General features: G+C 37.1%; 1 protein-coding gene across 1 annotated transcript in view; it reads right to left on the bottom strand.

The window, feature by feature from the left end:
* Positions 1 to 424: 424 nt before the first annotated feature.
* Positions 425 to 26677, bottom strand: part of LOC107585184 (probable phospholipid-transporting ATPase VA) — a 49713-nt gene continuing 23460 nt past the window's right edge. The window contains exons 4-15 of the mRNA XM_016272092.1: positions 24574 to 24680; positions 23704 to 23835; positions 21842 to 21973; positions 20958 to 21175; positions 20666 to 20860; positions 19934 to 20495; positions 14050 to 14153; positions 11270 to 11621; positions 6307 to 6383; positions 4693 to 4818; positions 1989 to 2182; positions 425 to 1175 (exon numbers count right to left, since the gene is read on the bottom strand). Coding sequence (XP_016127578.1) covers positions 452 to 1175; positions 1989 to 2182; positions 4693 to 4818; positions 6307 to 6383; positions 11270 to 11621; positions 14050 to 14153; positions 19934 to 20495; positions 20666 to 20860; positions 20958 to 21175; positions 21842 to 21973; positions 23704 to 23835; positions 24574 to 24680 — 2923 coding nt within the window. The 3' untranslated portion in view covers positions 425 to 451. The remainder of the gene's footprint in view (positions 1176 to 1988; positions 2183 to 4692; positions 4819 to 6306; positions 6384 to 11269; positions 11622 to 14049; positions 14154 to 19933; positions 20496 to 20665; positions 20861 to 20957; positions 21176 to 21841; positions 21974 to 23703; positions 23836 to 24573; positions 24681 to 26677) is intronic.

Genomic DNA, 26677 nt, shown 5'->3' on the forward strand with positions numbered 1-26677 from the left:
TAAAGAGTTACCGAAATTCCTGTAGCTACTGACATTGAAGGGTACCATGATTTTTTTCGTTCTGGGATGGGGAAATACAAGTGTAGTGCTATCAGCAGTGTCTAATGGTAGGACAGGAAGGTCTTTAAAGTGCGCCAGAACATCCAGGTTCAAATGAACAGATAAAGGAATGCCTCTGGACTGCCTCTGCTTCGAGATACAAACCTCCTCCACTTTTGAGATGGCTTTAAAAAAACAAAAATAAAAAGTCAGTCATTAATCATAAGACCATCCAGTTTGCATATGCTGGCCACTCTCTCTCAACAAAAAAATAAAAAATTCTAAACTTTATACATCTAAAAATATATATATAGATATGTAGTACCAACCTATATCTTTATAAAATAATATTGAATATATAATATTTCCTAAAGCTAACGTGCAAATTTGAATCAGCGTAAGGTAGAAAGCATCATAGAAATGTTGTTTTGAGTGAATGTTCTTGTAGGCAGCTAGTTGACTGGTTGTGATCCACATCCCCGGCCTGTTTCAGTAGAGACTTTTGGTCTTCGTCTTCCAGCTTTTGCCCCCCAAAAAAGCTGGGTGGCATCGTGAGCTGCATAGTCTCTGTTTGAGGAAGCAAGGGAGTGGAGGTGAGCAACCCTATCTGACAGAGGTCTGTCGGGCTCAGTGGGGCCTCCAAGCCTGTGCTATCCAAAATAGTCCTGGAGGCTGGAGTGTCTTTGGTGTACGGCAGAGTGCCTGCAGCGGGACTCAAAGGTTCCTTCACGCAGTGCAAGTTCTCCGATAGAGGGCTGTCTGAGCCCTGTCTGCAGGACTGAACTTTTTCCTGCATTCTGAAGTGGAGTGTGATATGGTTGTCAGAGTTTTTTGAGCTTAAAGGTGTGTCCCGCATCTCCATGCTCTTTGATGGGATGGGGCTGGATATAGCTTTCTCCTTCTCTTTGGTGCTACTCATGTGGGCTTGCTTTACCCTGGGCCTGTAGTCTTTCTGAAAGGGCCTGCAGAGAGGGAAAAATGGGGCGTGGGGGGGAAACAGTGACCCGAGGGAGCCCAGCTTCATCTGGCTCTGACTCAGGAAGATCCTGCGCATGTCCATTGGTAGTTTGTCCAGTTGTCTTCCCACATGGACAGGGTTTGGGAATAGAGTTCCCTGACAAGCTCTATAAAAGTATCTGAGACATGAAAACAACAAAGAGTCAGCAAAAACTAAAACTCCCAAGAGCACTGCAGTTACATGGCAACTGGCAGCAGACACCAGTCCCAACAATTTGATGTGCATTTGTACATCTTAGAAAGCACAAAAATAACATTGCATTAATGACTTCTAAATATATATACACACTATAAAAGTTATATAATATATATATTTATTTAATAAAAATGTTATATACGTTTTAAAATGAAGAAATGAAGAAATTAAAAAAATTTTTGTCAGCCAAACCCTTTTGAAATAAAATATAAATTTCCTTGAGATTTTAATATTTCAATAATTTCACATTTTTAACATTTCATTTTTATTTAAAAGAAAAGTAAAATATTTATTTTAAAATACTTTATAAATATCTACTTTAATTTTGTATTTTATTATTTATCAGCTCATTAATGAACTATTAACTATAATATAATATAAGCTATAAATCTGTGATTCAAAATCTAAATTAAATCTGAAACTACAGAGAAAATGAAATAAATTAATAGGAAATTGTTTTCTGCACTTTTTAAAACTGTGGTTATGTTAATGAAACATAAATATTAGCTAAATTACATATTCATATTACGAAATGATTTAATTACACAAAATTCTAAAGCACTTTGAACTAAATTGCAAAACATTACTGCAACAAATTCAACTTAAAGAAATATATTGGCATAAATATTCCTCATTTGAATGATAACGCATACATCGTTGTGTAAAAAATGTTTGGTTCAATTAACTTAATTTAAATAAAACACTTCCAACAGGGTTTAATAACAGTTATAGATACCTGGGAAGAAGAGCGGCAATAGGTGTGACAACACACAGCAGGTAAAATATAGGTTCTCCCAGCAGCCTCTGCATGGTCCAATAAGTGTTGGAGGGAGAGAAACAGGTTGGGCAGGAAGCATTGTAGCACAGCGCCACAGTAAAGAAGAGAGCTATACTGAAGCCAATCGACACCCAGTTCATCCACGTCTGTGAAATAATTAAAGACAATCAAGGCAGGGTTAACAAAGAGTTGCTAAATTGCCTGAAGTAGATATTTTACAATGACTCAAAATAATAATCAAACATGTTTCTAGTAATTTCTATTACATAATTCCATCTCCAAGTTTATGATTTTCTGCTGTACAAAGCTGTAACAAAAGTAAAGCTTGTTGTTTCAATTCTGCTTTTCTCAGTCAGTCACATTTTGGAACTGAAATGGGCTGCGCATGGAAATTAATTTTCACTTCGAATGTGCATAGGGCGACAACCTTCCACATGTACTTTGGCCTCAACGTTGCACTCACCTCAAATAACCTAATAGGCGTTCACTCGCTCTCTACAGTACGTGTGTTCATTTTCCCAGGCAGCACGTGGAACGATGAAGCTGCCAGCCCAACTATTGGAAACGTTTACTCTCTACTTGAGCCATTTACTGTGAAGAACAGCCTCTTTCACACCAGAAGCCATCATCATGTCCGGAAAGACAGTGAGGCTGCAGAGGACATTTTTCACGCACCGAAACTTGTCAGCTGAAAATTTACAGCGCCGGTGTAATGGAAAAAGCTCTAATCCAATTCACGCTCATAAATCTAAAACAGTGACTCAAGAAAAGAGGGAAAAATAGAGGAGAATCAGGTAAGGGCTGCACGCATACATAAATGCAACTCGCAATATAATACTACTATGAGCTTTGGCCACCCTGTGTGTTGAAATTGAAATACACTTTATTGTCCCCAAAGGGGAAATTTGTGTTGGACTCAAGGGTTTTACATTGACAAGACCATTGGATCCATAAATAACAATATACACACAATATACACATAATTCCTATACTCACCCCCCCCCCCCAAAAAAAATGATGGCCATGTGTACGCCACCGTGGTGAGCGAGAGAGACGAGCACAGTGGGCTGGACTGAGGCTGCCTGCATGGGCTGTCAGGCTGATGTATGGCTCCTGATGGCGCAGTATCTCCCGGTTCAAACCAATAATGGAGGCTCCCTGCATAAATGTCTCTGGTCGTGTCAGCATCATCCTGGTCTTCCTCGCCACAGAGTTCAGCCTCATTTTGTACTTGGAGAAAGAAAGGAAAGGCTTGCTTTCTCTATCCCCTTGTACATGTGTGTGAGATGGGTTTTGGATTTCAGCAAAGCTAAAGCACTTCATCATTTCCAAATCCTAACCATTGTCAGATGAATCGTAAACAAGATGTATATATGATGTATATTTTCTCGTACATATTGCGACACCCTAACAGATTGTTTTAGAGGAAGTTTAAGCAACAACGACATATGAAGAAAATGGGTTAGCTACAAAGATGTTAAAGAAAATAATAAAATACCATAGCAGTACAAAGTCAGTATCAGGACTGCTGCAGTTATATATAAAAGATCTTTTAAAGACTTGAACCACTAAAATTATTACTGTATGTCAATAAAAAATTTATTAATAATAAAAAATTAAATACAGGATAAGTTTTTCCATAAGTGGATGAATGAAAGAATAATATTTATTTTTATTATAACTTAAAATTATTACAATAGAGGGGAAAAAAACAAAACAATGAGGTCTGCAGCTGTTGCCTCATTATAAGTCATGCATCTTCATTACGTCCAAGACGTTTCTAGGACCTCCCCAAGAATAGATCTTCATTAATCAAAGAGTATGAAGAACAGACAACAACGTTTAAGAGCTTCTAGCTTTAAACTATTGACATCATGAAACTTCAACCTGTTAAACTGGATGCATTATTACACGGCTCTCTGGAATACTCTATTTGACTGAAGATTGAGCAGAACATTTTTTTTTATAATGGCTGAAATACAGGGTATCTGTAGGTTTAAAGCATTACTATTTTTAGAGAACATAAGTTATGTTTTAAAGAACAAAAGACCAATTCATTAACAAACCAAATATGCAAACTCGTATTTAATTATTAAACGCGGTTCATGGGTTATTATTTACCATTTACATCACACTTTTAAAAGCAATTTCGGTCACAATTATATTTCAATTTATGCCGTTCATGGACGGTGTAATTGTTTAATTTAATGTTTAATGATTAAACAGTATAAAAGTCATGTTAAACAATTAAACGTTAAACAAAATTTGAACACATCAGAATGTTCATTTGAACTTTACTAATTGTGATTAGTGCTGGATGATACAGATGACAAAGATTTAAGATATTAAAAAAGTGACTAACTTGTAGCACTCATTCTACCTTTCAAATAATCAAATATTTTCAAATCAAAATCAATATTTAATTCCTATTTATGTATTTCTCAGCCATGCAGTAAGCAGGATAATATCCAGAAAGCTTGTCATTACTACAAAATAAACCTTAATTCAGTATGATACAACACTGATCACAGTCTGACAGATTATTTTTGTACATATATGTATTATTCCTGCCATATTGTTTTTCAAAGTCCCTTTACAGTAGTTAATAACCTGTATAATAATGCTAACTATTATCAGAAATGAGCAGACTTCAGGGTCTCACAGCATTTTTGTAGAAGAAGTAGAGGATCATGTTGGCGAGACGAGAGTAACACCAATGGCCGTGAACCAAGAGCAGCTTCTGCAGGTATCGAAACCGTGGCAGGGCAAAGTCACTGGCCATTACTGCCTATGAAAACAATGTGAACAGAACAGTGAAGACAGTAAATGTTAATACAAGTTCTGTGCAATTAAAATGATTTTCACAAAGCAATGGACCAACACTAGTGCATGAATAGGCGAAGCTTTAAGGATGCAAAAAAATAGGTTTTATTTTATGCTTGTGCAAAAGTATATATATGTTAAATACTCAAAAAGGTAAAAAAAAAAAAAAAATGCACTCCTTTCCTATAATGTTACATGATGGCCTATTGAGTTAAAGCGTTCAACCACATTCATATAAACAGGATTTTGACGACATTTGCCTTGAGGCCCAAGATCTATCAAGTGAGACACACAAACATGGTGGCATGGCATCCATATACATTCATAAGACATAAGATTAACATCAGCCTGGTGACAAAACACTTGAGGACATTTTTGCATAAAAGAATTATGAAAAGCCTTCCTGACTGAAATCTGGTGAAAATGATCCCCCGTCCATCACCCATCTATTATTTATCATATGTTTTCGACAGCTGCATGCGTCAGGCAGTTAACATGTCATCTATCAGTATGACAGATACCGCCTTGTCGCCTCTAATGGCGTTTGGGATTTGAATCAGTTACAATTGGCCTGACAGTGGCATCAGCTATGTTCTCCATCCTTGTTGTCATTCTCTCCACATCATGAAAGCATAAAAAAACAGGTGAGATCAGTTGTTACCCTACTATGTTTGGTATATTATGGTCTATGGGACAGAGTCATAAACAGATTCTCATTAGGGTTGTTAATACGAAGCGGTCAATAACAGTTAACTGTCTTCGACATTGATTATAAATGTTTCTTAAGCAAGAATAAATTACATTTTAAAATATATTAAAACAGAAAACAGTTATTTTAAAGTGAAAAAATATTGCTGTTTTTAACTGTATTTCTGCTAAAATAAATGAAGACTTGAGCAAAAGACTATTAAAAATAATATTACATAAGGACTACAACATTTGTCAGATGTGTCAAGCACATAAAATCATATTGTGATAGTTATTTAGCACTGTACATTAATAAAAAAAAAAAAAACGGTTATAAATTGTGTGTTCAAACGGTGTAATTTATGCTGTAAAACAAAACACAAAAATATGTAACTATTCTCAATAATATGGTTAACAACATTTAATTATTTCTATTTAGGGTTGTTTTCCCTGTTGCTGACCTTATCAGAAGAGACTGCAACTCATAACTGGGTTGTTGAACCACTGGTGTAAGGTACCATTTATTAACTGTCTGAGTACAGGCTGTCTTCCGTATCTTGGCCAAAACATCTTCATAAAACATGAATTATGTATATCCAGAGCCTTGGTGCATTAACTCTGCAGTCCTGCTTTGCAATGTTCATTCCTCTTGTACTTTACACTTAAGGCAGAGCGTAAAGTGTGGCCACAATGTATGGCTCCACCATCCCCTTTCAAACACCTTTATCAGCATTACTTCCTCTTGATCTTTTCAGTTTCTCCTTACCTGCATGCCCTCCTGTCCAGAGATCCCCACCCCAACATCAGCCACTTGGATCATACTAACATCATTAGCTCCGTCACCTAGGATGAATGAGAAAAACAGACACAAAAAGAGGGGTAAGCGAGTTATCAATTCCGTTTCACTTTGCACAATGTCAGCCTGCATTAATGCAAACATTGCATCAGCAGCAAAGTGCTCCGCTGGCAAAAATAAACAACACAAATTATCCGCAAAAGAGCCCAGAAACAAGCTGCGGTTTCTGAAATTAACTGGAATGACAGCGCATTAGCAGGGTGACATGACTTTACATCAGTGTCACCTTTTACACATCTGAAAAATTCTTACTACAAAGTCAAATCACACAGGAACCCAAAGAGGTGGCAGTCATGCTAAATTTTGCATTCCATTCATCAGTTCAAGTTTAAGTCTGAGCTGCAAATTGGTATAGGAATGTTCAGCTAGCAAAGGATCTAAATGCTTCAAATTAACTTCTTGACTGAAAATCTAATATTTTGGCTTGGTTTCATCCTATTCTATATAATTAAAGTTTTAAACTTCAATTAAGCCCTACTTAAACTAAATGAGGCACACTGTTAAACTATTAAACTGAAACCTCAAACAGAAAAAGGTATAAAGACAAAAATGTTGGCTTTAAGACATATCTGAAGGTAAAAAAAAAATCATTAATTTTAATGGTTATATAGCAGTAAGCAGACTAATAAGTTAGTTAGAGCAGGATAAAGGTTGTTTGTGTTTGATTGCTAGAGTGTGAAATCATTAACATTATGAAACAGACTCAAAAACATTCATAACTCTTGAATATTTTTGATTGTCTGCTGCATGAAAAGCCTCAGTCCAAACAGTTAGAAGTAAGCAAGCACATCAAGTCAGAACAGAGACATAATATTTCAGAATATCTGATCACAGGAAAACTAAAAAAAACCCCAGAGCTATAACAGACTGAAGAACTACAGCAAATTTGGTGGATATCACTAAAAAAAGGGCTCCCTGGAGGAGTTAGAGCTAAATAAAATAAAATAATAAAAATAAAATAGGCACAAAAATTTTAGCATTTTTTAAAATAATTAAAATCTAGTCTGTATATAACATGAGAATGAAAGGTGTGGCCATTATGACAGAAAAAAAAAAGACAACACAATTAGGCCTACATGATTATGAACTGTAAATTGACAACAATCTGTCTGAAAATTGTGTATGGTGAGAGGCACAGTGTACTTCAGATAACATACTATGTGTTCAAAGATGTTTATCTTGGACCTATGAATTTGCCTTGAGGTGGTTTTTAAAATCATCCTCTGTTGCCTGAGGCATAAGGCGAAGTGCTGACTTGACCCCAAGCTATCATCAAAAGCTGACTTTCAAGCTAAAAAGCTAGTAGGCTTTGAAGTATATAGAAAAGTAATAGCCTGCTGAGACCTTCAGTCGCCTTTGTCCAAACTGAAACAAACAAGCATAACAGCCAAATTCAACAAGACCACCTTTATTTGAAGTACACCAACAAAGCAAATATGCTTAGCATGAGAACCGGTAACATCTGCTGTGAACATGTCTGTACACCATAAATGTCCGTTCATTAGAGTCATGCGGTGAAGACGGCAAGGCTCCGATTCATTCTGTAATGAAGTCTGTCATTTTCGAGGCAAAGGAGTTTATTTACAGCACCATTGAGGGTCGTTTGAGCACTCCTTCTCTCATTCCCATCCAAAATGACAGTTAATGTTTAAAAAAACCTGCTCCTGTCTTTCCATGAGACATAAATGAATTACAAAATCTTTATTAAAGGGGTCATATGATGTTGCTAAAAATAACATTCTTTTGTGTATTTGGTGTAATGAAATGTGTTTATGCGGCGGGGGCTAGAGTGAGGAACGGCCGGAGGGCTAGAGTGAGCAGAGGCGGCGGGCTTGAGAATGGCGCGGCCGGAGGATTTGACGAAGGAGCGTCCGGAGGGCTTGCGGCAACCACATGTGACGACCCCGGGCTGGACTCCGCTTCTTCCACGGTGAAAGCCGATCCGGTGATCCACAGCGCAAAGTTGTTGTATTTCCTCAGCAACCAGCACGGATCAGCTCCAGGCATGACGAAGCAGATATTGTCCTCTTTTGGAAGGCCAAACAAAGTAGTTTCGCTTTCACAACGAAACACACAGCACCTTCACGACATGGCGGCGGCAACAACAATACTACAGCGAGAATAAAAGTTACGCCTTCTTTCTTTGCGTGAACATTTGGGCGGCGTTATGCAAATCTTCCCACATAGTGAGGTAGATATGTGGGGGCGTGTTAGAACGAGCCGTTTTAGGTAGGCGTGGTTGACTTAACTTTTATAAAGAATATCTCTTTAGATTTGAGACTTTAGTCTTTGCAACTTTACAGATCATCTTTATGCACCAAGAGCTTGTAACACTCCAAAGAGAAAGGAAAAACTGAAATCGCATCATATGACCCCTTTAAGGTCGGGGGAATGACCTGAGGTAACCCACTCTTTCTGCAGGCAGGTGTCTCAGTCTTGATGCACCTCGCATCTCTCTCTCTCTCTCCCTAAAGCCATCTGGATAATTAGCTAGAGTGCTGCGTAGGCTTGTAAATGTGGCATTCTGCACTGGGGAAAGGACAGACACGTGCCGTCCAGTCAACACTGAAATGTTTACTTGGCAACACCGGGGACCATTAATCTCCAAATTCAACTTGCCAAGCAAACAGTATGAGAAACAACAACAAAAAAAGAACATCTACTGTATGTTACCCATTTTGGACATCTTAAAAAGAAACAACCAGTTATTGTTTAAAGGGACAGTTCAAGCAAAAATTAGAATTCAATCATCCTTTACTCGCCCTCATGTCTTCTCAAACCCATTTGAGGACATGTGTGACCCTGGACCACAAAACCTGTCATAAGGGTAATTTTTTTTAAAATTGAGATGTATACATCATCTGAAAGCTGAATAAATAAGCTTTCCATTGATGTATGGTTTGTTAGGATAGGACACTATTTGGCCGAGATACAACTATTTGGAAATCTGGAATCTGAGGGTGCAAAAATACTGAGAAAATCGTCTTTAAAGTTGTCCAAATGAAGTTCTCAGCAATGCATATTACTTATCAAAAATCAAGTTTTGATATATTTACGGTAGGTCATGTGTGACCCTGGACCACAAAACCTGTCATAAGGTTTTTTGTCGTAATTTTTTTTTAAATTGAGATGTATACATCATCTGAAAGCTGAATAAATAAGCTTTCCATTGATGTATGGTTTGTTAGGATAGGACACTATTTGGCCGAGATACAACTATTTGGAAATCTGGAATCTGAGGGTGCAAAAATACTGAGAAAATCGTCTTTAAAGTTGTCCAAATGAAGTTCTCAGCAATGCATATTACTTATCAAAAATCAAGTTTTGATATATTTACGGTAGGAAATTTTCAAAATATCTTCATGGAACATGATCTTTACTTAATATCCTAGATCCGCTAGTGAGCGACGCCTCGTGGTACCATCACAGAGAGGCTCAAAATCACTTTCCAGAACATTCTCATTCACCACTCCTGGCTGGTGGAACGATCTTCCCACCCCTATCCGGAATGCTGAATCCCTGACAATTTTCAAGCGACAGCTGAAAACTCATCTCTTTCGAAGCTACTTGACTTCATCATAAAAAATGTTTATTCATTTATTATGGTATGTTACTAGCTCACCTTTTGCGGCACCATGTTTGCGTAGCACATCCTCGTGCTTTCTGGCAATATTAATCTTTACTAACGCTCCCAGCACTCCCTCTCAGTTTCTTCTCCCTGCTCATTCTTAATTTAGATTTTTTACTTTACATTTATGTATAAGGCTTGCAACTTCGTTGAAACAATATCTGAACTCCATAACTGCTCTACTATTCACGATCTCTACAGATTCTCGATCTCGAACAAGCAAATCACCAAACGGCATTCTGGGTTGAGCGAGCGGCACTGAGCGTTTAGGAGCGAGCGGAGCGGAATCTTCAGAAAGGGCGCTCTGCGCTCTTAAGGAAATATTACCACTCCGCTCCCCGCTCTGCTCACATGCTCTGAATGGAGACTAAAGCTTTCAAGCTTTAAAAATGATGCAAACGTTTCAGAAAAGCAGAACATTATTATGCACTGATACTCTTCCCACTGAATCAGTGAGCTGAACTCCTGTGCTAGATTCAGAAAGGAATCATTCACATGAGCTTTGTGAATCATTTAAAAACATACCAGTCAAGGACAAACTCAGGCATATTCAAAGATTTTAAGTGAAAACCTATTTTGTTCTGACAACATTTCTTTCTTTTTTTTTTTCTCACGAGTCCTTTTTAAAACATGTATGAATGGACCTTCTGAATAAAATATTTGCCTAGTGATATAAATGTCTTTACCATCACTTTTGATCAATTTAACACAATTTCTGAGAAAAAAAATCAAAAAGCTTTTGAAAGGTAATGTCTAAACTGATCATGTTTTCTTTTGAAAGTAGGGAATAAAAGAAAAATCTTTCAATTATTAGGACAGACTTTGTTGGATTGGCAATTTTCCCTCACATAGACTATTTTAATGGTGCTCATAGGTGTCCTTTCTGAAGCTTTCAAGGCTTCAGTCTCTGTTTATGTAATTGCATGGAAAAGAGCATGGAAAGCTCTTGGAACAATGTGAGGGTGAGGAAATGATGCCATCTTCAATTCTGGGCAAGCTATTCCTTTAAGCACAGTCACTAGCATTAGTACTGTGGAACACAGTGAAGTTCATTTGTGTGTATTATCTTAGCTGCAGTTATGTGATGTTTATGGCCACTAGGGAGTCATCACTTGCAGACTGGGCTTTAAAAGCTTTTTTCATGCAACAAATTCAGCTAAACGAAACACTGTTAAAAACTCACTTGAGATTAAGCATTTGCAAGAAACACTAGATTAAAAACGACCAAACATATCCACCACTTACCTATTGCCAGCGTCATGACCTTGAGCTTGTTACGCACTAACTTGACCACCATGCTCTTCTGCAGGGGCGTCGAGCGACAGCATAGAACGGACCTGCAACTTCGAGCCACAGCCAGGAACTTGTCCTCCAAACTCTTGTCCAGTGCGTAGGCCAAGGTCCGGCCGTCGATCACCAGCCCTAGCCGGTGCACCAGGAAGGGGCTGGAGTGGCCAGAGGAGGCCGGGGAACACACCGGAGAAGAGAAGTGGATGCCAGCATAGCCTCTAGCTGCTTGAGGATCTGGTCGAGGGTTGCAAAGGAACTTGGTCTGGATGTAGTGCAGACTGTTCTTGAGCAATACAGCACAGGCCTCCTAGTAAGAGTACACATTCAAACCAAAAAATCAGGAAGGTCATAAAAGGGACAAAGACATACAGAGAAATTACCCCCCCCCCCCAAAAAAGATGACTCTGCTCGGAAATTATTATGGTATAAATTATGTAAGATATTTACTGTACAAAATCACTTTTTTAAAGGGATACTCCACCCAAAAATTTAAATGTTGTCATTGCTTAGTCACCCTCATGTGATTCCAAATCTCTACGACTTTCTTCAGTGAAATAAAAAAAAAATCACTGCGACTGATATTCTCGAAATGTCTTCTTTTTGGTTCAAAAGTAATCCAAACAGCTTGGTTCCCAACATTTTTCGAAATATCTTCTTTTGTTCCACAGAAGGAAGAAAGTCATTCAGCTTTGTAATGAGGTAAGGGCGAGAGTATGATGATGACCATTTTTATTTTTGGGTGTACTATCCCTTTAAGCAAAGAAAACGTTCTGACTAATACAGCAAGTCGGTGATTAAGACATTCCAGGATGACAGCTCTTTGCCTGTGTGGTTTTTCAAAACAAAACTCATGTGGATGCATCACGTGATCTCCAAGGAGACAAAATCATGAAACATCATGAGAGCTCATTCAAGCCAGTTCAGCAGTTCTGTGAGGGAAACACCTACAGTCTAATAGTGAACATGCAGGGGAATATGGGTGTTTTTTCAACTATAGACTCTTTTGGTCCTTTAGGTCTAAATAAATTACCTTACAAAATATTTTCATTTGAGGTGGCCAGATATGTACTTTTGATGGCTGATATCTTCGAGAGCAGGTTAGCTGATAAAAAGCCAATATATGCAATATCACTATTTAAATAGTCTATTTAAAGTAATGATTAAAGAGTACGAGGGCACATAAATAAAAACATTCTGTGCATGGGAAAATTATTTATAATAAACACTGCAATATCCCATAAACATAAAAATGGTCATGACTGACTTTAATTTGAAGATAACACGTTGTCGGCGCTGATAGCCTTGTGGGCAGCGCATTGACATATATCGCTGTTGCGCTTCGGACGTCCCATGTTCAAATCCCGGGTAATGGGTTCAAGTAACATGCTACAATCTAATTAATATTAATTGATATTAATATTTACTTAATTAGAACTTGAAAATTAATTAACAAATTTTTTTACATAATTTATTGTGCGCCTGCTGCTTTTGTTCTCAGTGCTGTCAGTGTAAAAACAGAAAATCTTAACAGCAGTTGCCGATAATTAAACTAACTAAAGATGACATTTGACAAACAAATAACAAAGAAGGATAAACAGAGCCATCCCAAGAGAAAAAGTGTTGGGATTAGTTATATAATAATAATAATAATAATAATAATAATAATATTTAAAAAATAAATAGGGATACAAGATATTATCGCACCAATATCAGAATCGGCCGATAATGGCTTTAAGTGTAAATATCGGCATCGGCCCGATATGAAAATATATGCCGATATGCCTTGCCGATAAGAGGAATACATTAACTCACATGTGCTCAGGGTGTGCTAGCGATTAGATCACGTCAGCAGTGTGCTAGCTTCAAAGGGATGCATGAAAAAAGGAAAAAGAGAGAAGAGCACAATAAAGTATAACAGGTGGAGAAAATAAAACTAACACAATAAGAGGCTTGTTAAACTTTAAGCAGCTCCGTTTATGTATGAATTCACACTTAGCTGTGTGAAAAATAATTGTATGCAAGCTGTTCAAGGCTTCCCTTCTGTTAAGGTGACTATTTAGCAACAGTGATAATGAAGCATGCCAAAAAGAAGAAATGATAGAATTCATACTTTTATTAAAATGATATAGGAAGTGTTAGATCACAGCTGGGCTTTAGTTAGGAAAAAGGGGAAAAAGTAACGTTTCGTTGGTTATTGTCAATGACAGCAGAAATCTAATTCAGTAGATCCGAGGAAGTATGTGAAAGTTTGTTGAAAAATTGTGGAAAAAAACAACACATCTTATCACATCATACGGCAACCAGACTCCCACGAGGAGCTCAAGACACTGAGTTAACAAGTCAGAGAAGAGAACGAGAGCATATATTATGATCCATGAGATACAGAGAAAGAAGAGAGATGAGAAAAAGACGGACAGAGAGTGAGAGATCTGTCAAACAGATCAGTATTCTGGGAAAAATCTCAGAGTTTTGTAAACCATCGGTGCAAAAACACTTTTACATTTTCAACAAACACTTTGTTTTTATCCAGTAAAGTCCACCCAAAAGCGTACAAAAAAGTGACAAATAAAAATGAGGGCTATCAATTGATTAAAGATTCATATTAAAGATTAAATTAAATATATATCAAATATATATCAAAATGAAGGTTATTCAAAAACATTATTTGTGTAAGATTATATTATATCATATTAAAAAACTTTAATTTTCCAATTGTTACTGAGAGTCCGTGTTACCTTTTTGGCGATACAGAGTGTCCTGAGACCGTCTGCAGCATAAAGATTTAAGTAGTTTTGAGTTTTATACAAGATTTTCCTTTGTCGTTTTCCTTTGCAATCATCTGCAATACAAAAACACAAAGAAAACCAAAAAGAAAATTAGACAATCCATCAAAATATTCTAACATTTAGAGAAGGATTTACTAAACTAATATTAAACACACAGTGTGAAAAACACATACTGTAAGCAGACAGCTAAACTAATCACTTCAGCCTCTTCAAGGATGGTTCTCTATGTTGCCATTGGCTTCCTCAACAAGGCCAATAGATTTCATCAAGATGGCAGAGTGTTTTGACAGGTTGACTGGATAAGCTGGCTTCGGAGCATTTTGAGGTTTATCGCTCCTGTGTTATTGCTCAGTGCATTGCTTCCTTGCAGGAAGAGTTGAACAAACTGTTTGATCACTTCCCAACACGGACGACCGTCAGCCAAGACGAGGGGGTGAGAGTGCCAAACCTCATATTTTCACCGAATGATTCATCACCACCCTTGCAACTGTGGGTCGACTGGATGTGTTTTTTCAGAGACTGATGCATTGACTCAGGTATTAAATGTTCTTAATAAACCTATAGATAAAGTAAATCCCCATATCATGCCCTGACATGACCCTTCAAAGAGCGAAAAGGAAAAGTGTATTAAAGTCTTTCATAATATATGCAACAGTTTTTTAAAAGGTTAAGTGGGGAATTTTTAAACCACTAGCAACACAAAAGGAGTATTATCTTTCATGTCCACAGCTAACTTCATTTAGGACGACCTATGAACCAAAGTTTAATGCCTGAGAAGTATGTACAAAAGTAAGTAAAAGTATGTCTTGGAATTTAACCAGAGGTAGCTACTCACAGAAACAAAAATTACGCACCAGTTTCTTATTACTGAGAGACGGAAATGATTGCCATTCCCTTAGCAAAACATGGTGTCCTTTCCAACATTGGTAATGGAGCACACTTTGGAACATTTTTGTCTATGTCCTTCATTTTAAACATGTTCCATAATGACTGGAAACACATAGGTACTGTTTGTTTTTCCAAATCTTTATGGTTGCCTGGTCAAGACAGCTTTATGTCAATGAAGTTGCAACAATTTTCTTGTCAAAGACTCGAAAGCTGTGTGGCTCAGGCTGGCACCTGTAGTCTGTTTTTTTGTGCATTGTGTCATTAGACAAGCATGGCAAACATCCCACTGCTTCTGAATGGAGCAACTGTACCTTCAGTGGGTCTGCTGTGTTAATTGGAAGCCCACACCCAGAGGTGAACAGTGGCTCTAGCTCCTAAAGTACAGGAATGTACACTGAGCGTGTGTGTCTATGTGCATAAAACAGTTCATAGTCTGTAGTGAGGCACAGTCTGGGTGTGTGTGCAGTTTTATGCCAACTAACCCCAACGTAGGCTGGACACTAATAAACCTGGGGTTTTTAAACATATTTCCAGGCTGCCAGCTAAACACATGACAGAAAGAGGAAATGACATAACTACTTGCAATGACACTAGCTTATTGTCCATATAGCTGAAAAAGTCTCAATCTCAACTGCACAAATCTTGAATGCACTTTCAATGGAAATCTATGGGGCAAGATATTCGCTATAAACTAAAAAACAAACAAACATGTATAGCCATTCTTAAACATGTTAACAATTAAGACTAGTGTGATTAAAATAACTTGCTAACCTTTTCTGTGTAAAAAATAATAATAATGAAATGAAAATGAATTAACCACAGATTTTTTTCCCTTTTTTTTTCTGTATTGACTTTTTTTCGTAAAAAAAAGGAGGACAGGGATTTCTATTCATTGGTTGTTGATTGGATTTTGAGATATGAGCATTGCACCCAAAAATTATTGCCAGCTCTTGGGCGATTGTGGTAAGTCAGGTTTTTAAATGCTGAAAGAAAATCAAGTTATGACATTAAAGTAAAAAAACAAAAACAAAAAAAACGGATGAATCGCTCACAATAAGATCTATAATATGTTTTGTGCCGACTTTAAGGTTAAGTAGTATTTTTATTTTATTTTTTTTACAGATAGCAATGTAAAACTCAGAATATCCTTGAAAGAAAATTAATGTACTTGAGAAGCAACATTGTATTTTATTAAGACTTGTACTTTTGCCTGAATATGTGTTTGGTCTTACTCCACTTCTTATTCTACAGTTTTCTTTTCATACAGCAAATATATAATTTTTTAAATATAACAAATTAAACACAAGGGACAAAATCTGTCAGTGCAATAAGATGAAATACACTTAATATCTTATGAAATGTTGCTTCAAATAAATTCTTATTTTTTCTTATTCTTTTTTTTTTTTTGTGGTCTGAAAAATATTAGTCAATCTTTCAAATGCACCAGGAAACTAGAAAATTCCACCCGAAGGAAGCGTGTTGGCAACACAACCAGATGTTTGTTTGTTTAGAACAGTAGCCTGTGACAGACAAATATGCCACCTTTTGTATACAAATATACACACTCTTTTGAACATAAGAATTATGTAACATATTTTACAAAAATATCAACTTCAACAAATTATTCTCTTTTCTAATCTGTAACATACTGAAAAAAAAAATGCTAAAGAAAGAAATAACACTGAAAAAAAATCCATGTTCTGATTTATTCTGCTCTTTCCTCCAAAAAGATGAGCAACCAGACCACTTGTGAACTATTCAAAGCCATAGTTTAGTCTCTTTTTTTGGCTGTTGTGCTAAAGAAAGAAATAACACTGAAAAAAAATCCATGTTCTGATTTATTCTGCTCTTTCCTCCAAAAACATGAGCAACCAGACCACTTGTGAACTATTCAAAGCCATAGTTTAGTCTCTTTTTTTGGCTGTTGTCTTGACATTTAAATATAAAGCACAGGGCTGTGCATGTAGTACTTCTGTTCAGTCATTTATGTACACCGCATTAGAGAAAACTGCCACTGGAGCGGTTCTCGTGCCTGGAATACTAAACAAGCCAGTCTACCTATGCCATTAGGATAGTTTATTACCGCTAAAACCCTTGGCTATACATCAAGAGTCAAGAACAATCTGGAAGCCATCCAGAAGATGTTTGGGTGAAGGGGACGTATTGCCCTTAACATGCTGACTATGTGGGAATCAAATGTCTATCAGCATAGATCAACAGTGTACATCAAAACCCAGAGGCCATTTTAAGCACTCCAAAGACAAGAAAAATTCAAAACATTTCCTTGAAAAATCACACCGTCTCACTGTCTGCTCTTAGTAGATGGTGGCTCTCTCACTTCCAATTTCTTGGAGACATTAAAAAAAATCTATCCATTCAGTGTTCTGAAGAAATCAGATGACTTTTAGCCATTTGGCCGTGAGCCGTTATTCATTAATTCTGCTGGAATAGGCCTCATGCACCGTCTAACTGGGGCACGGAGAAAAAAAACAGACTTCATTAAAACTTTAATATGATCAACAAGCGTTCTAAAGCATAATCAACACTGAACATCAAAATAAACTAACCCAGAATATTTGATTCATTTCATAAGGGGGAAGGTTTGACAGCATGCCAGGCGTTTGTTAATCTGAATTCCAAATATAAAAGAGGAGAGCCATTAAAAAATAAAAAGAATAATTCAAAAAGTTAGACAGTTGAAATCATAGATGGTGAAATTCATAGAAAGTGTCTTTTAGAAGCTACAAGATGGATGGGAGCAAACCTGTCAGAAATACAGCTTCAAACTTTCAATAAGATGAACTAAGATGAACTTTTCAACAAGATGTTATGAGTTATGCTGTTTTTGTTATATCTGTAAAAATCGTAAAGAAATAATTGATAATGGGTAGGTGAATTAATGAAAAAAAAAATGCACCACTTGAGGCAGTTATAAACTACTTTTATTTTTAAAGAAGTACTGGATACTTTTATTAAGAAAAGGATGCATTAAATTGATAAAAAGTGGCAATAAAAGCATGTATTAAAGGGATAGTTCACCCAAAAATGAAAATTTGATGTTTATCTGCTTACCCCAGGGCATCCAAGATGTAGGTGACTTTGTTTCTTCAGTAGAACACCAACGAAGATTTTTAACACAAACCATTGCAGTCTGTCAGTCTTATAATGGAGGTGAATGGGAATCACAGCTTTGAGAGTAAAAAAAAAAACATACACAAGTAAAACCCAATTAAACCCTGCGGCTCGTGACGATACATTGATGTGTAAAGACATGAAACGATCGGTCTGTGCAAGAAACTGAACAGTATTTATATAGTTTTTTTACCTCTGATTCACGCAATGTCCGAACTGTTCGAACAGTCCTGAATGGCGGCGCGTCCTCCTGAGTGCGTTCTCAACAGCAGGCGCGTGAGGCGTCGTCGTTTTCTTCATCTGCTCTCAAGTGGACCATTGACACTCCTAATTGAGATTGTAGATAGTGTCAATGGTCCATTTGAGATATAGGTGGTGGTAATGCACTTATAAGTATGCGATCCGCCGTAAAGCAAGAAGACGACGCCTCACACTCAGGAGGACACACCGCCGCTCAGGACAGTTCGAACAATCCGGACATTGCGTGAATCAGAGGTAAAAAACAATATAAATACTGTTCAGTTTCTTGCACACACTGATCGTTTTGTGTCTTTACACATCAATGTATCGTCACGAGCCGCAGGGTTTAATTTGGTTTTGTTTGTGTACGTTTTTTTTTTACTCTCAAAGCCATGATTCCCATTCACCTCCATTATAAGACTGACAGACTGCAACAGTTTGTGTTAAAAATCTTCGTTTGTGTTCTACTGAAGAAACAAAGTCACCTACATCTTGGATGCCCTGGGGGTAAGCAGATAAACATCAAATTTTCATTTTTGGGTGAACTATCCCTTTAAGTTATTTATTTCATCTTCGAATCCTAAAGAAAAAAAAAAAAAAAAAAAAGTATACATTTTTTCCCCCACAAAAATATTAAGCAGCACAACTGTTTTCAACATTGATATTAATAAAAACTCTATCTTGACCCAAGCACTAAATTAGCATATTAGAATGATTTCTGAAGGATCATGAGACCTTGAAGACTAGTTTAATTGCTGTTAAAAATTCAGTTATTCTAAATTATAGAATTATATTATATTTATAATATTTAATTGTATTTTACATAATATTTCACAAACCTTTTGATCAAATAAATGCATCTTACCGACTCCATGAAGCACAATCTTTTGAATGATAATACATGTACATGTACAGATACATATACAGGTGCATCTCAAATTAGAACGTCATGGAAAAGTTAATTTATTTCAGTAATTCAACTCAAATTGTGAAACTCGTGTATTAAATAAATTCAATGCACACAGACTGAAGTAGTTCAAGTCTTTGGTTCTTTTAATTGTGATGATTTTGGCTCACATTTAACAAAAACCCACCAATTCACTATCTCAACAAATTAGAATACTTCATAAGACCAATAAAAAAAACATTTTTAGTGAATTATTGGCCTTCTGGAAAGTATGTACATTTACTTTACATGTACTCAATACTTGGTAGGGGATCCTTTTGCTTTAATTACTGCCTCAATTCGGCGTGGCATGGAGGTGATCAGTTTGTGGCACTGCTGAGGTGGTATGGAAGCCCAGGTTTCTTTGACAGTGGCCTTCAGCTCATCTGCATTTTTGGTCTCTTGTTTTCTCATTTTCCTCTACACGTATATGAAATGGAGGGAGAGAAAGGGGCATTGGGTTTGGGACATGACATGAGCCAGACTCAAACCTGCATCACTATAAGCATGTAAACTTAATATTTTGAATATACACTGCAATGCATCTGTATTATGCATCAGAGCAGCTAAAATGTTGAACCCTAGAAATAAAGTGTGGGAACAATGTGCTCATCAATGTTAGCATACCTGTGGCTGGTCTGATCAAATCCATGATGACCGAATCGGCACCCTTGGTGTAAACTGTGATTTGCTCAGTCAGCGGGTGTTTTACCACCACTGACATCCTTTTTCTTGTGGAATCAAACCCCAGTGTGTGCAGAAGCTCAAAGCTTAGCTTGCCCAAGTGTGGAAGCTCCACGGTCACCTGATCCGGTAAACGGCCAACAAGAGCACACTTATAGGCCCGGGCTGCATAAACCAACGCTGCCTCGTCCGGTGACTCTGCCTCATATCTGAGCTCGCATTCATCCTGAGCCAAAGCTTTTGTTTTATCAAAGTTGGGTGGGCCGGGGCTGAAGGCATGCTGCAGGTCATGCTCCAGACGCTTCTTCTCGTTCAGCTTTGTGAGCGTGCTCTCGGCCGAGGGGGTGGACAGCATGCTGCAGCCCACTTTATGGGAGGACGAGCGATTGGTGGCTAGACTGGAGGAGCTGCTGTTGTTGGAGCCAGAGGTCAGGCGGCTCGGAGTGAAGCGCTTGATGAAGTCCTCGATGGTCTTCACTGGAGACTTCAACTCGTAGCGACGCACCTTGATAAGATCCAAGGAACATTTGACCTGACAAAAAAGCCACCAGGATTGAAATTACTATAAAACTGACTATTTAATTTCAGCACTGACTTCTTCTCAACGGAATGTCACATTACTGACGTAAAGTAGGTTGCGAATGTCAGCTAATTCCTGGTGGTCGGTCTGCTTACCTTCTGCCGGGGTTGATTGGGTGAGGACACAACCACAGTGTTGCAGATAGTGAGAGCAATGAAAAAGTCAAAGACGTCACACAGGTCAGGTGGGATCTGGTTCAGGGACTGACTGTGAAAACGCATGAACTCCATCTGACTGCTGCACTCATTGACTTTATCCATGAGCTGGGGATCTGGAGTAATGTCCTTTTCCTGTCAAACCAATCAAATAAAAGAGCAAATATCATTAAGCATTGGGATAGTGGGATAGATATGTACAGCTTAAGGTGGAGAAGATACGTTTTCTAACCATGGGACTGCTGAAGGCAGTGTGTTTGGACAGAATGCTGGCCCGTTTGGCTTCGGCTCTGCTCCCGGTGCGACGGTGAGATTTAGTGCTCTGTGATCGCAACACCACTTTTCCACTCTGGTGGCTGATGACGCTGTCCCGCCGTGGGAGAGTTCCACCATGAGATGTACAGTCCTCCTCCTCTGAATCCATTTCCTGGTACATAGCAAGCCTCCTTGCTGTGGGAAAGACACTCTTTGAAACATCTGGGCTGTACATTGAAGACCTAAGGATTCTGGCACTTTTTCCTCATGCTAGTCTTTAACCTGAGCTGCCTTACTGGGGTACAGGCTATAGACGAAGTGAACTACATAATCATTCAATCTATATATACACACACACACACACACAAATGTTTAAAAAGTTTAAATAATTTAATTTTTAAAAGTAGTATTTTATGCTCACCAAGGCTGCATTTATTTGATCAAAAACTATAATATTTTGAAATTTTATTACAATTAAATTTACGGTTTTCTACTCTAATATGAATTTTTTTTTTATTCCTGTAATGGCACAGCTGAATTTTCAGCAGCCATTACTCCAGTCTTTCTAATATGTTGTTTTGGTGCTTAATAAAAACATTTCTTATTATTATCAATGTTAAAAACAGTTAATATTTTTGTGGAAACGGCAATCTATCTTTCCAGGAATCTTTAATAATTGTAAAGTTTAAAAGTACAGCATTTATAGGAATAGCAATTTGTAACATTATAATGTCTCTTAATTTTGTTTAATTTACAATTCATCCTTGCTGGATAAAAGTATTTAAAAAAAAATAATTGTGGGTAACACTTTAGTTTAGGGACCAATTCTCACTACTAATTGGTTGCTTATTAGCATGGTACCGATGGCGGAAAAGAGGCACATGACCAGAAGGATGATGACACACCAGAACACATCTATGTTCATCTGCCGCTCCAGTTTGCTGCGTTTATAACGAGGGCCGTTGTTGTTCAGCATTGCTTTTGTTTCATGACCTAAGAATCCATGTAAAGCAAAACACTCACTTTTTGTAAAAATAACATGAGCTGCACCAGTCAGATGACCAGTCATCAAACAATTTCTATGTAAACATGAAAATCACAAATCACACAAAATTAGCAATTTTGTTCTTTGTGTTTGTCTTAATACTAAGTATTTACCATATCTTTTTGATTCCTTCTAAATGCTATTTGTAAAGGTTTTTTTAATTCTTGGTGATATTTAAATATAAAAATGTGAAAATTTAAAAAATATTAAAATATGGGGAAAAAATTTATAAAAATTACATACTAATGATATAATTTAGATAGTGTGAAAATGATTTAACACAAATTATAAATGTCCAACAGTTTTTATTTCCTTCACAATCCATAAATTAATCAAAAGTTAGTGTACTTGTAACAAATTAGTCAGTAAACTGCATACTTGAGATGCGTGTAAAGAAAAAAAGAAGGTAAATTAAATGTTTAATAGAATATTTAAAAGTATGTAATGTCCAATAAAACAGCATCATTTCCCAATTATGCATAGAGTGTAAATATTTAAAATAAAAATAAAATTAATTGCACTTTTTTGTGATGGATGAAATTACTAAAATAAAAGATCTATGATCTAAGATCTATATGTTTGACATAATACATCATTTCAAATGTGGTGGAAATGACACTTTAGTGGACAGCATGTAAAATTAAACTACTGTAGTGGACTTTTCCAGTCCTGGTTTGGAAAGAAGCAGCATACCTGCATAGATGACGATTCCTACAGCCTCCTCTGTGTTGCGGATGGTGCAGCCCCTGAGCAGCAGATTGTCTTTGTAAAGGCCGTCTCTCCTCCCACTGCGATGGATTCTGTCATATACATATATATATGCAGGTTTCATTTATCACACTTGTAACACAACATATCTATGAGGAGTATACATAATCTGAATCTGAATTCCTCATTTGCTAGAACTTCATTAGACAGGAAGCTAACAACAACCGTGTGATGTGGATATTGCCAAGGGATATCCACATAATTCTGTGTCCCTTGTTGTTGACGACATCGATCCATCATATTTGACAGTCCACAGGGTTTCCCTCAGGATCCCTCTTTCACAGCACAAAATCAATAGTAAAGCCATGACCTCAGTAAAACGGCTCTGTACACAGGTAAAGCCCTGAGGCCAACTGGATCTCACGTTCAGTCAATGCAGCACTTTTTGTAAAACCCCAAAGCCATGTCATAAAAGAATTGAGCAAAGTAAAAAGATTCTCATGATAAATGAGAGTGAAGGAGTGGCGGGGAATGAAATCTTAAATTCAACGAGACCTCCGATCTGAAGGATGCGTGTGATTCCAACAACGGGAAAAGGTTCAAAAGGCCCCAGGGCTAAACTTCCTGATAAAAATGGCGTCATATGCAAATTAATTTGTGCTGAATGAGCGCTGAATGCTAAACAACCTGTGGAGGGAGCTCAATAAGCTTTAAGGCAAGCACTAATCCCAGTGCTAAATTCAGGATTACATCTGTTAGTTAAAAAGCTGTTTGCTGTTGCTGAACTTTTCCTTTGTCAATTATAAAAAAACTTAAAACGGTAACTAACACAATAGTAAGTAATATTATATGGATAGTTTTGATGAGCCACATATGACATTTTAAAATAGCCATTATATGCACACCTCAAAAACATTTCAATTATGACAGCAATAATAACTTGGAAGAAAAACTGACAAGTTTTACGTACCGATGGCGGAAAAGAGGCACATGACCAGAAGGATGATGACACACCAGAACACATCTATGTTCATCTGCCGCTCCAGTTTGCTGCGTTTATAACGAGGGCCGTTGTTGTTCAGCATTGCTTTTGTTTCATGACCTAAGAATCCATGTAAAGCAAAACACTCACTTTTTGTAAAAATAACATGAGCTGCACCAGTCAGATGACCAGTCATCAAACAATTTCTATGTAAACATGAAAATCACAAATCACACAAAATTAGCAATTTTGTTCTTTGTGTTTGTCTTAATACTAAGTATTTACCATATCTTTTTGATTCCTTCTAAATGCTATTTGTAAAGGTTTTTTTAATTCTTGGTGATATTTAAATATAAAAATGTGAAAATTTAAAAAATATTAAAATATGGGGAAAAAATTTATAAAAATTACATACTAATGATATAATTTAGATAGTGTGAAAATGATTTAACACAAATTATAAATGTCCAACAGTTTTTATTTCCTTCACAATCCATAAATTAATCAAAAGTTAGTGTACTTGTTACAAATTAGTCAGTAAACTGCATACTTGAGATGCGTGTAAAGAAAAAAAGAAGGTAAATTAAATGTTTAATAGAATATTTAAAAGTATGTAATGTCCAATAAAACAGCATCATTTCCCAATTATGCATAGAGTGTAAATATTTAAAATAAAAATAAAATTAATTGCACTTTTTTGTGATGGATGAAATTACTAAAATAAAAGATCTATGATCTATATGTTTGACATAATACATCATTTCAAATGTGGTGGAAATGACACTTTAGTGGACAGCATGTAAAATTAAACTACTGTAGTGGACTTTTCCAGTCCTGGTTTGGAAAGAAGCAGCATACCTGCATAGATGACGATTCCTACAGCCTCCTCTGTGTTGCGGATGGTGCAGCCCCTGAGCAGCAGATTGTCTTTGTAAAGGCCGTCTCTCCTCCCACTGCGATGGATTCTGTCATATACATATATATATGCAGGTTTCATTTATCACACTTGTAACACAACATATCTATGAGGAGTATACATAATCTGAATCTGAATTCCTCATTTGCTAGAACTTCATTAGACAGGAAGCTAACAACAACCGTGTGATGTGGATATTGCCAAGGGATATCCACATAATTCTGTGTCCCTTGTTGTTGACGACATCGATCCATCATATTTGACAGTCCACAGGGTTTCCCTCAGGATCCCTCTTTCACAGCACAAAATCAATAGTAAAGCCATGACCTCAGTAAAACGGCTCTGTACACAGGTAAAGCCCTGAGGCCAACTGGATCTCACGTTCAGTCAATGCAGCACTTTTTGTAAAACCCCAAAGCCATGTCATAAAAGAATTATGCAGGTTTCATTTATCACACTTGTAACACAACATATCTATGAGGAGTATACATAATCTGAATCTGATTTCCTCATTTGCTAGAACTTCATTAGACAGGAAGCTAACAACAACCGTGTGATGTGGATATTGCCAAGGGATATCCACATAATTCTGTGTCCCTTGTTGTTGACGACATCGATCCATCATATTTGACAGTCCACAGGGTTTCCCTCAGGATCCCTCTTTCACAGCACAAAATCAATAGTAAAGCCATGACCTCAGTAAAACGGCTCTGTACACAGGTAAAGCCCTGAGGCCAACTGGATCTCACGTTCAGTCAATGCAGCACTTTTTGTAAAACCCCAAAGCCATGTCATAAAAGAATTGAGCAAAGTAAAAAGATTCTCATGATAAATGAGAGTGAAGGAGTGGCGGGGAATGAAATCTTAAATTCAACGAGACCTCCGATCTGAAGGATGCGTGTGATTCCAACAACGGGAAAAGGTTCAAAAGGCCCCAGGGCTAAACTTCCTGATAAAAATGGCGTCATATGCAAATTAATTTGTGCTGAATGAGCGCTGAATGCTAAACAACCTGTGGAGGGAGCTCAATAAGCTTTAAGGCAAGCACTAATCCCAGTGCTAAATTCAGGATTACATCTGTTAGTTAAAAAGCTGTTTGCTGTTGCTGAACTTTTCCTTTGTCAATTATCTGACAAGGCCTCAGGCAAGTTTTTGTGTTTTTTATTCCATAGTAGTGCATTCATTTTTGAGCTTGGCCCTGGTTCATACCCAGACCTGATATATCAGCTGTATGTACACCCCATGCTGTCAATCACAGTTCTGGTTTAGCTCAGAGCATTTGCCTATTTGTTAGCTTGGACAAAAGTGTCAAAGTATGGCTAGGCAATATGGTCCAGTTAGGCCTTGATGGTAAATGTAATAACTGTATATCATATGCCTGCAAAAAGCATCTTTCTCTTAGGTCATTTAAATATAATTTATGTATTATGATGGAATAAAATGTATTGTAATCAAGATATAAACTGCAAATACTAAATCATATTTCAGTTTTTAGGGTGCTCGTACAAGCATAGTTCACTCAAAATTGAAAAGAAAAAAAGTCTCCTATCCTCACAAAGGCTTTTATTATATATTTCTTATATTTAAAAACACAGTAAAACAGTTAATATTGTGAAATATTATTACAACTTAAAATAACTTCCGCTTCAGTAGATTTTAAAATGTAGTTTATTCCTGTGATGGCAAAGCTGACTTTTGGTTTGGAGGACTCGCTGGAGTATCTCGCTGGTGCGAGATACTAAACAAATGTTCGTTTGATCTTATGGCGCTGGTGACTAAGGAGACTACGAAACAACTTGAGTCAACACGTCAGGAGTCGAAAACATTGGAGTTACAACTTGGTGAAATCCTCAACAGAAGTAAGTTAACAGAACTGAAAAAAGATCTTGACCGACAATGGGCAGAACTCTCCACTGAGATTAAAGCGACTAAGTGGAGGAAGTTTCCAAGGGACAATGATGACTATGAGCAAGGAAGGATGGAAAACCAGATTCACAGACTTCTCATTGTAGTCGAGCCACCTTTGAGGTCCCCCTTGGACGCTGA

The sequence above is a fragment of the Sinocyclocheilus grahami genome, unplaced genomic scaffold (assembly GCF_001515645.1).
Source record: "Sinocyclocheilus grahami isolate Dianchi unplaced genomic scaffold, SAMN03320097.WGS_v1.1 scaffold67.1, whole genome shotgun sequence".
Lineage (NCBI taxonomy): Eukaryota > Metazoa > Chordata > Actinopteri > Cypriniformes > Cyprinidae > Sinocyclocheilus > Sinocyclocheilus grahami.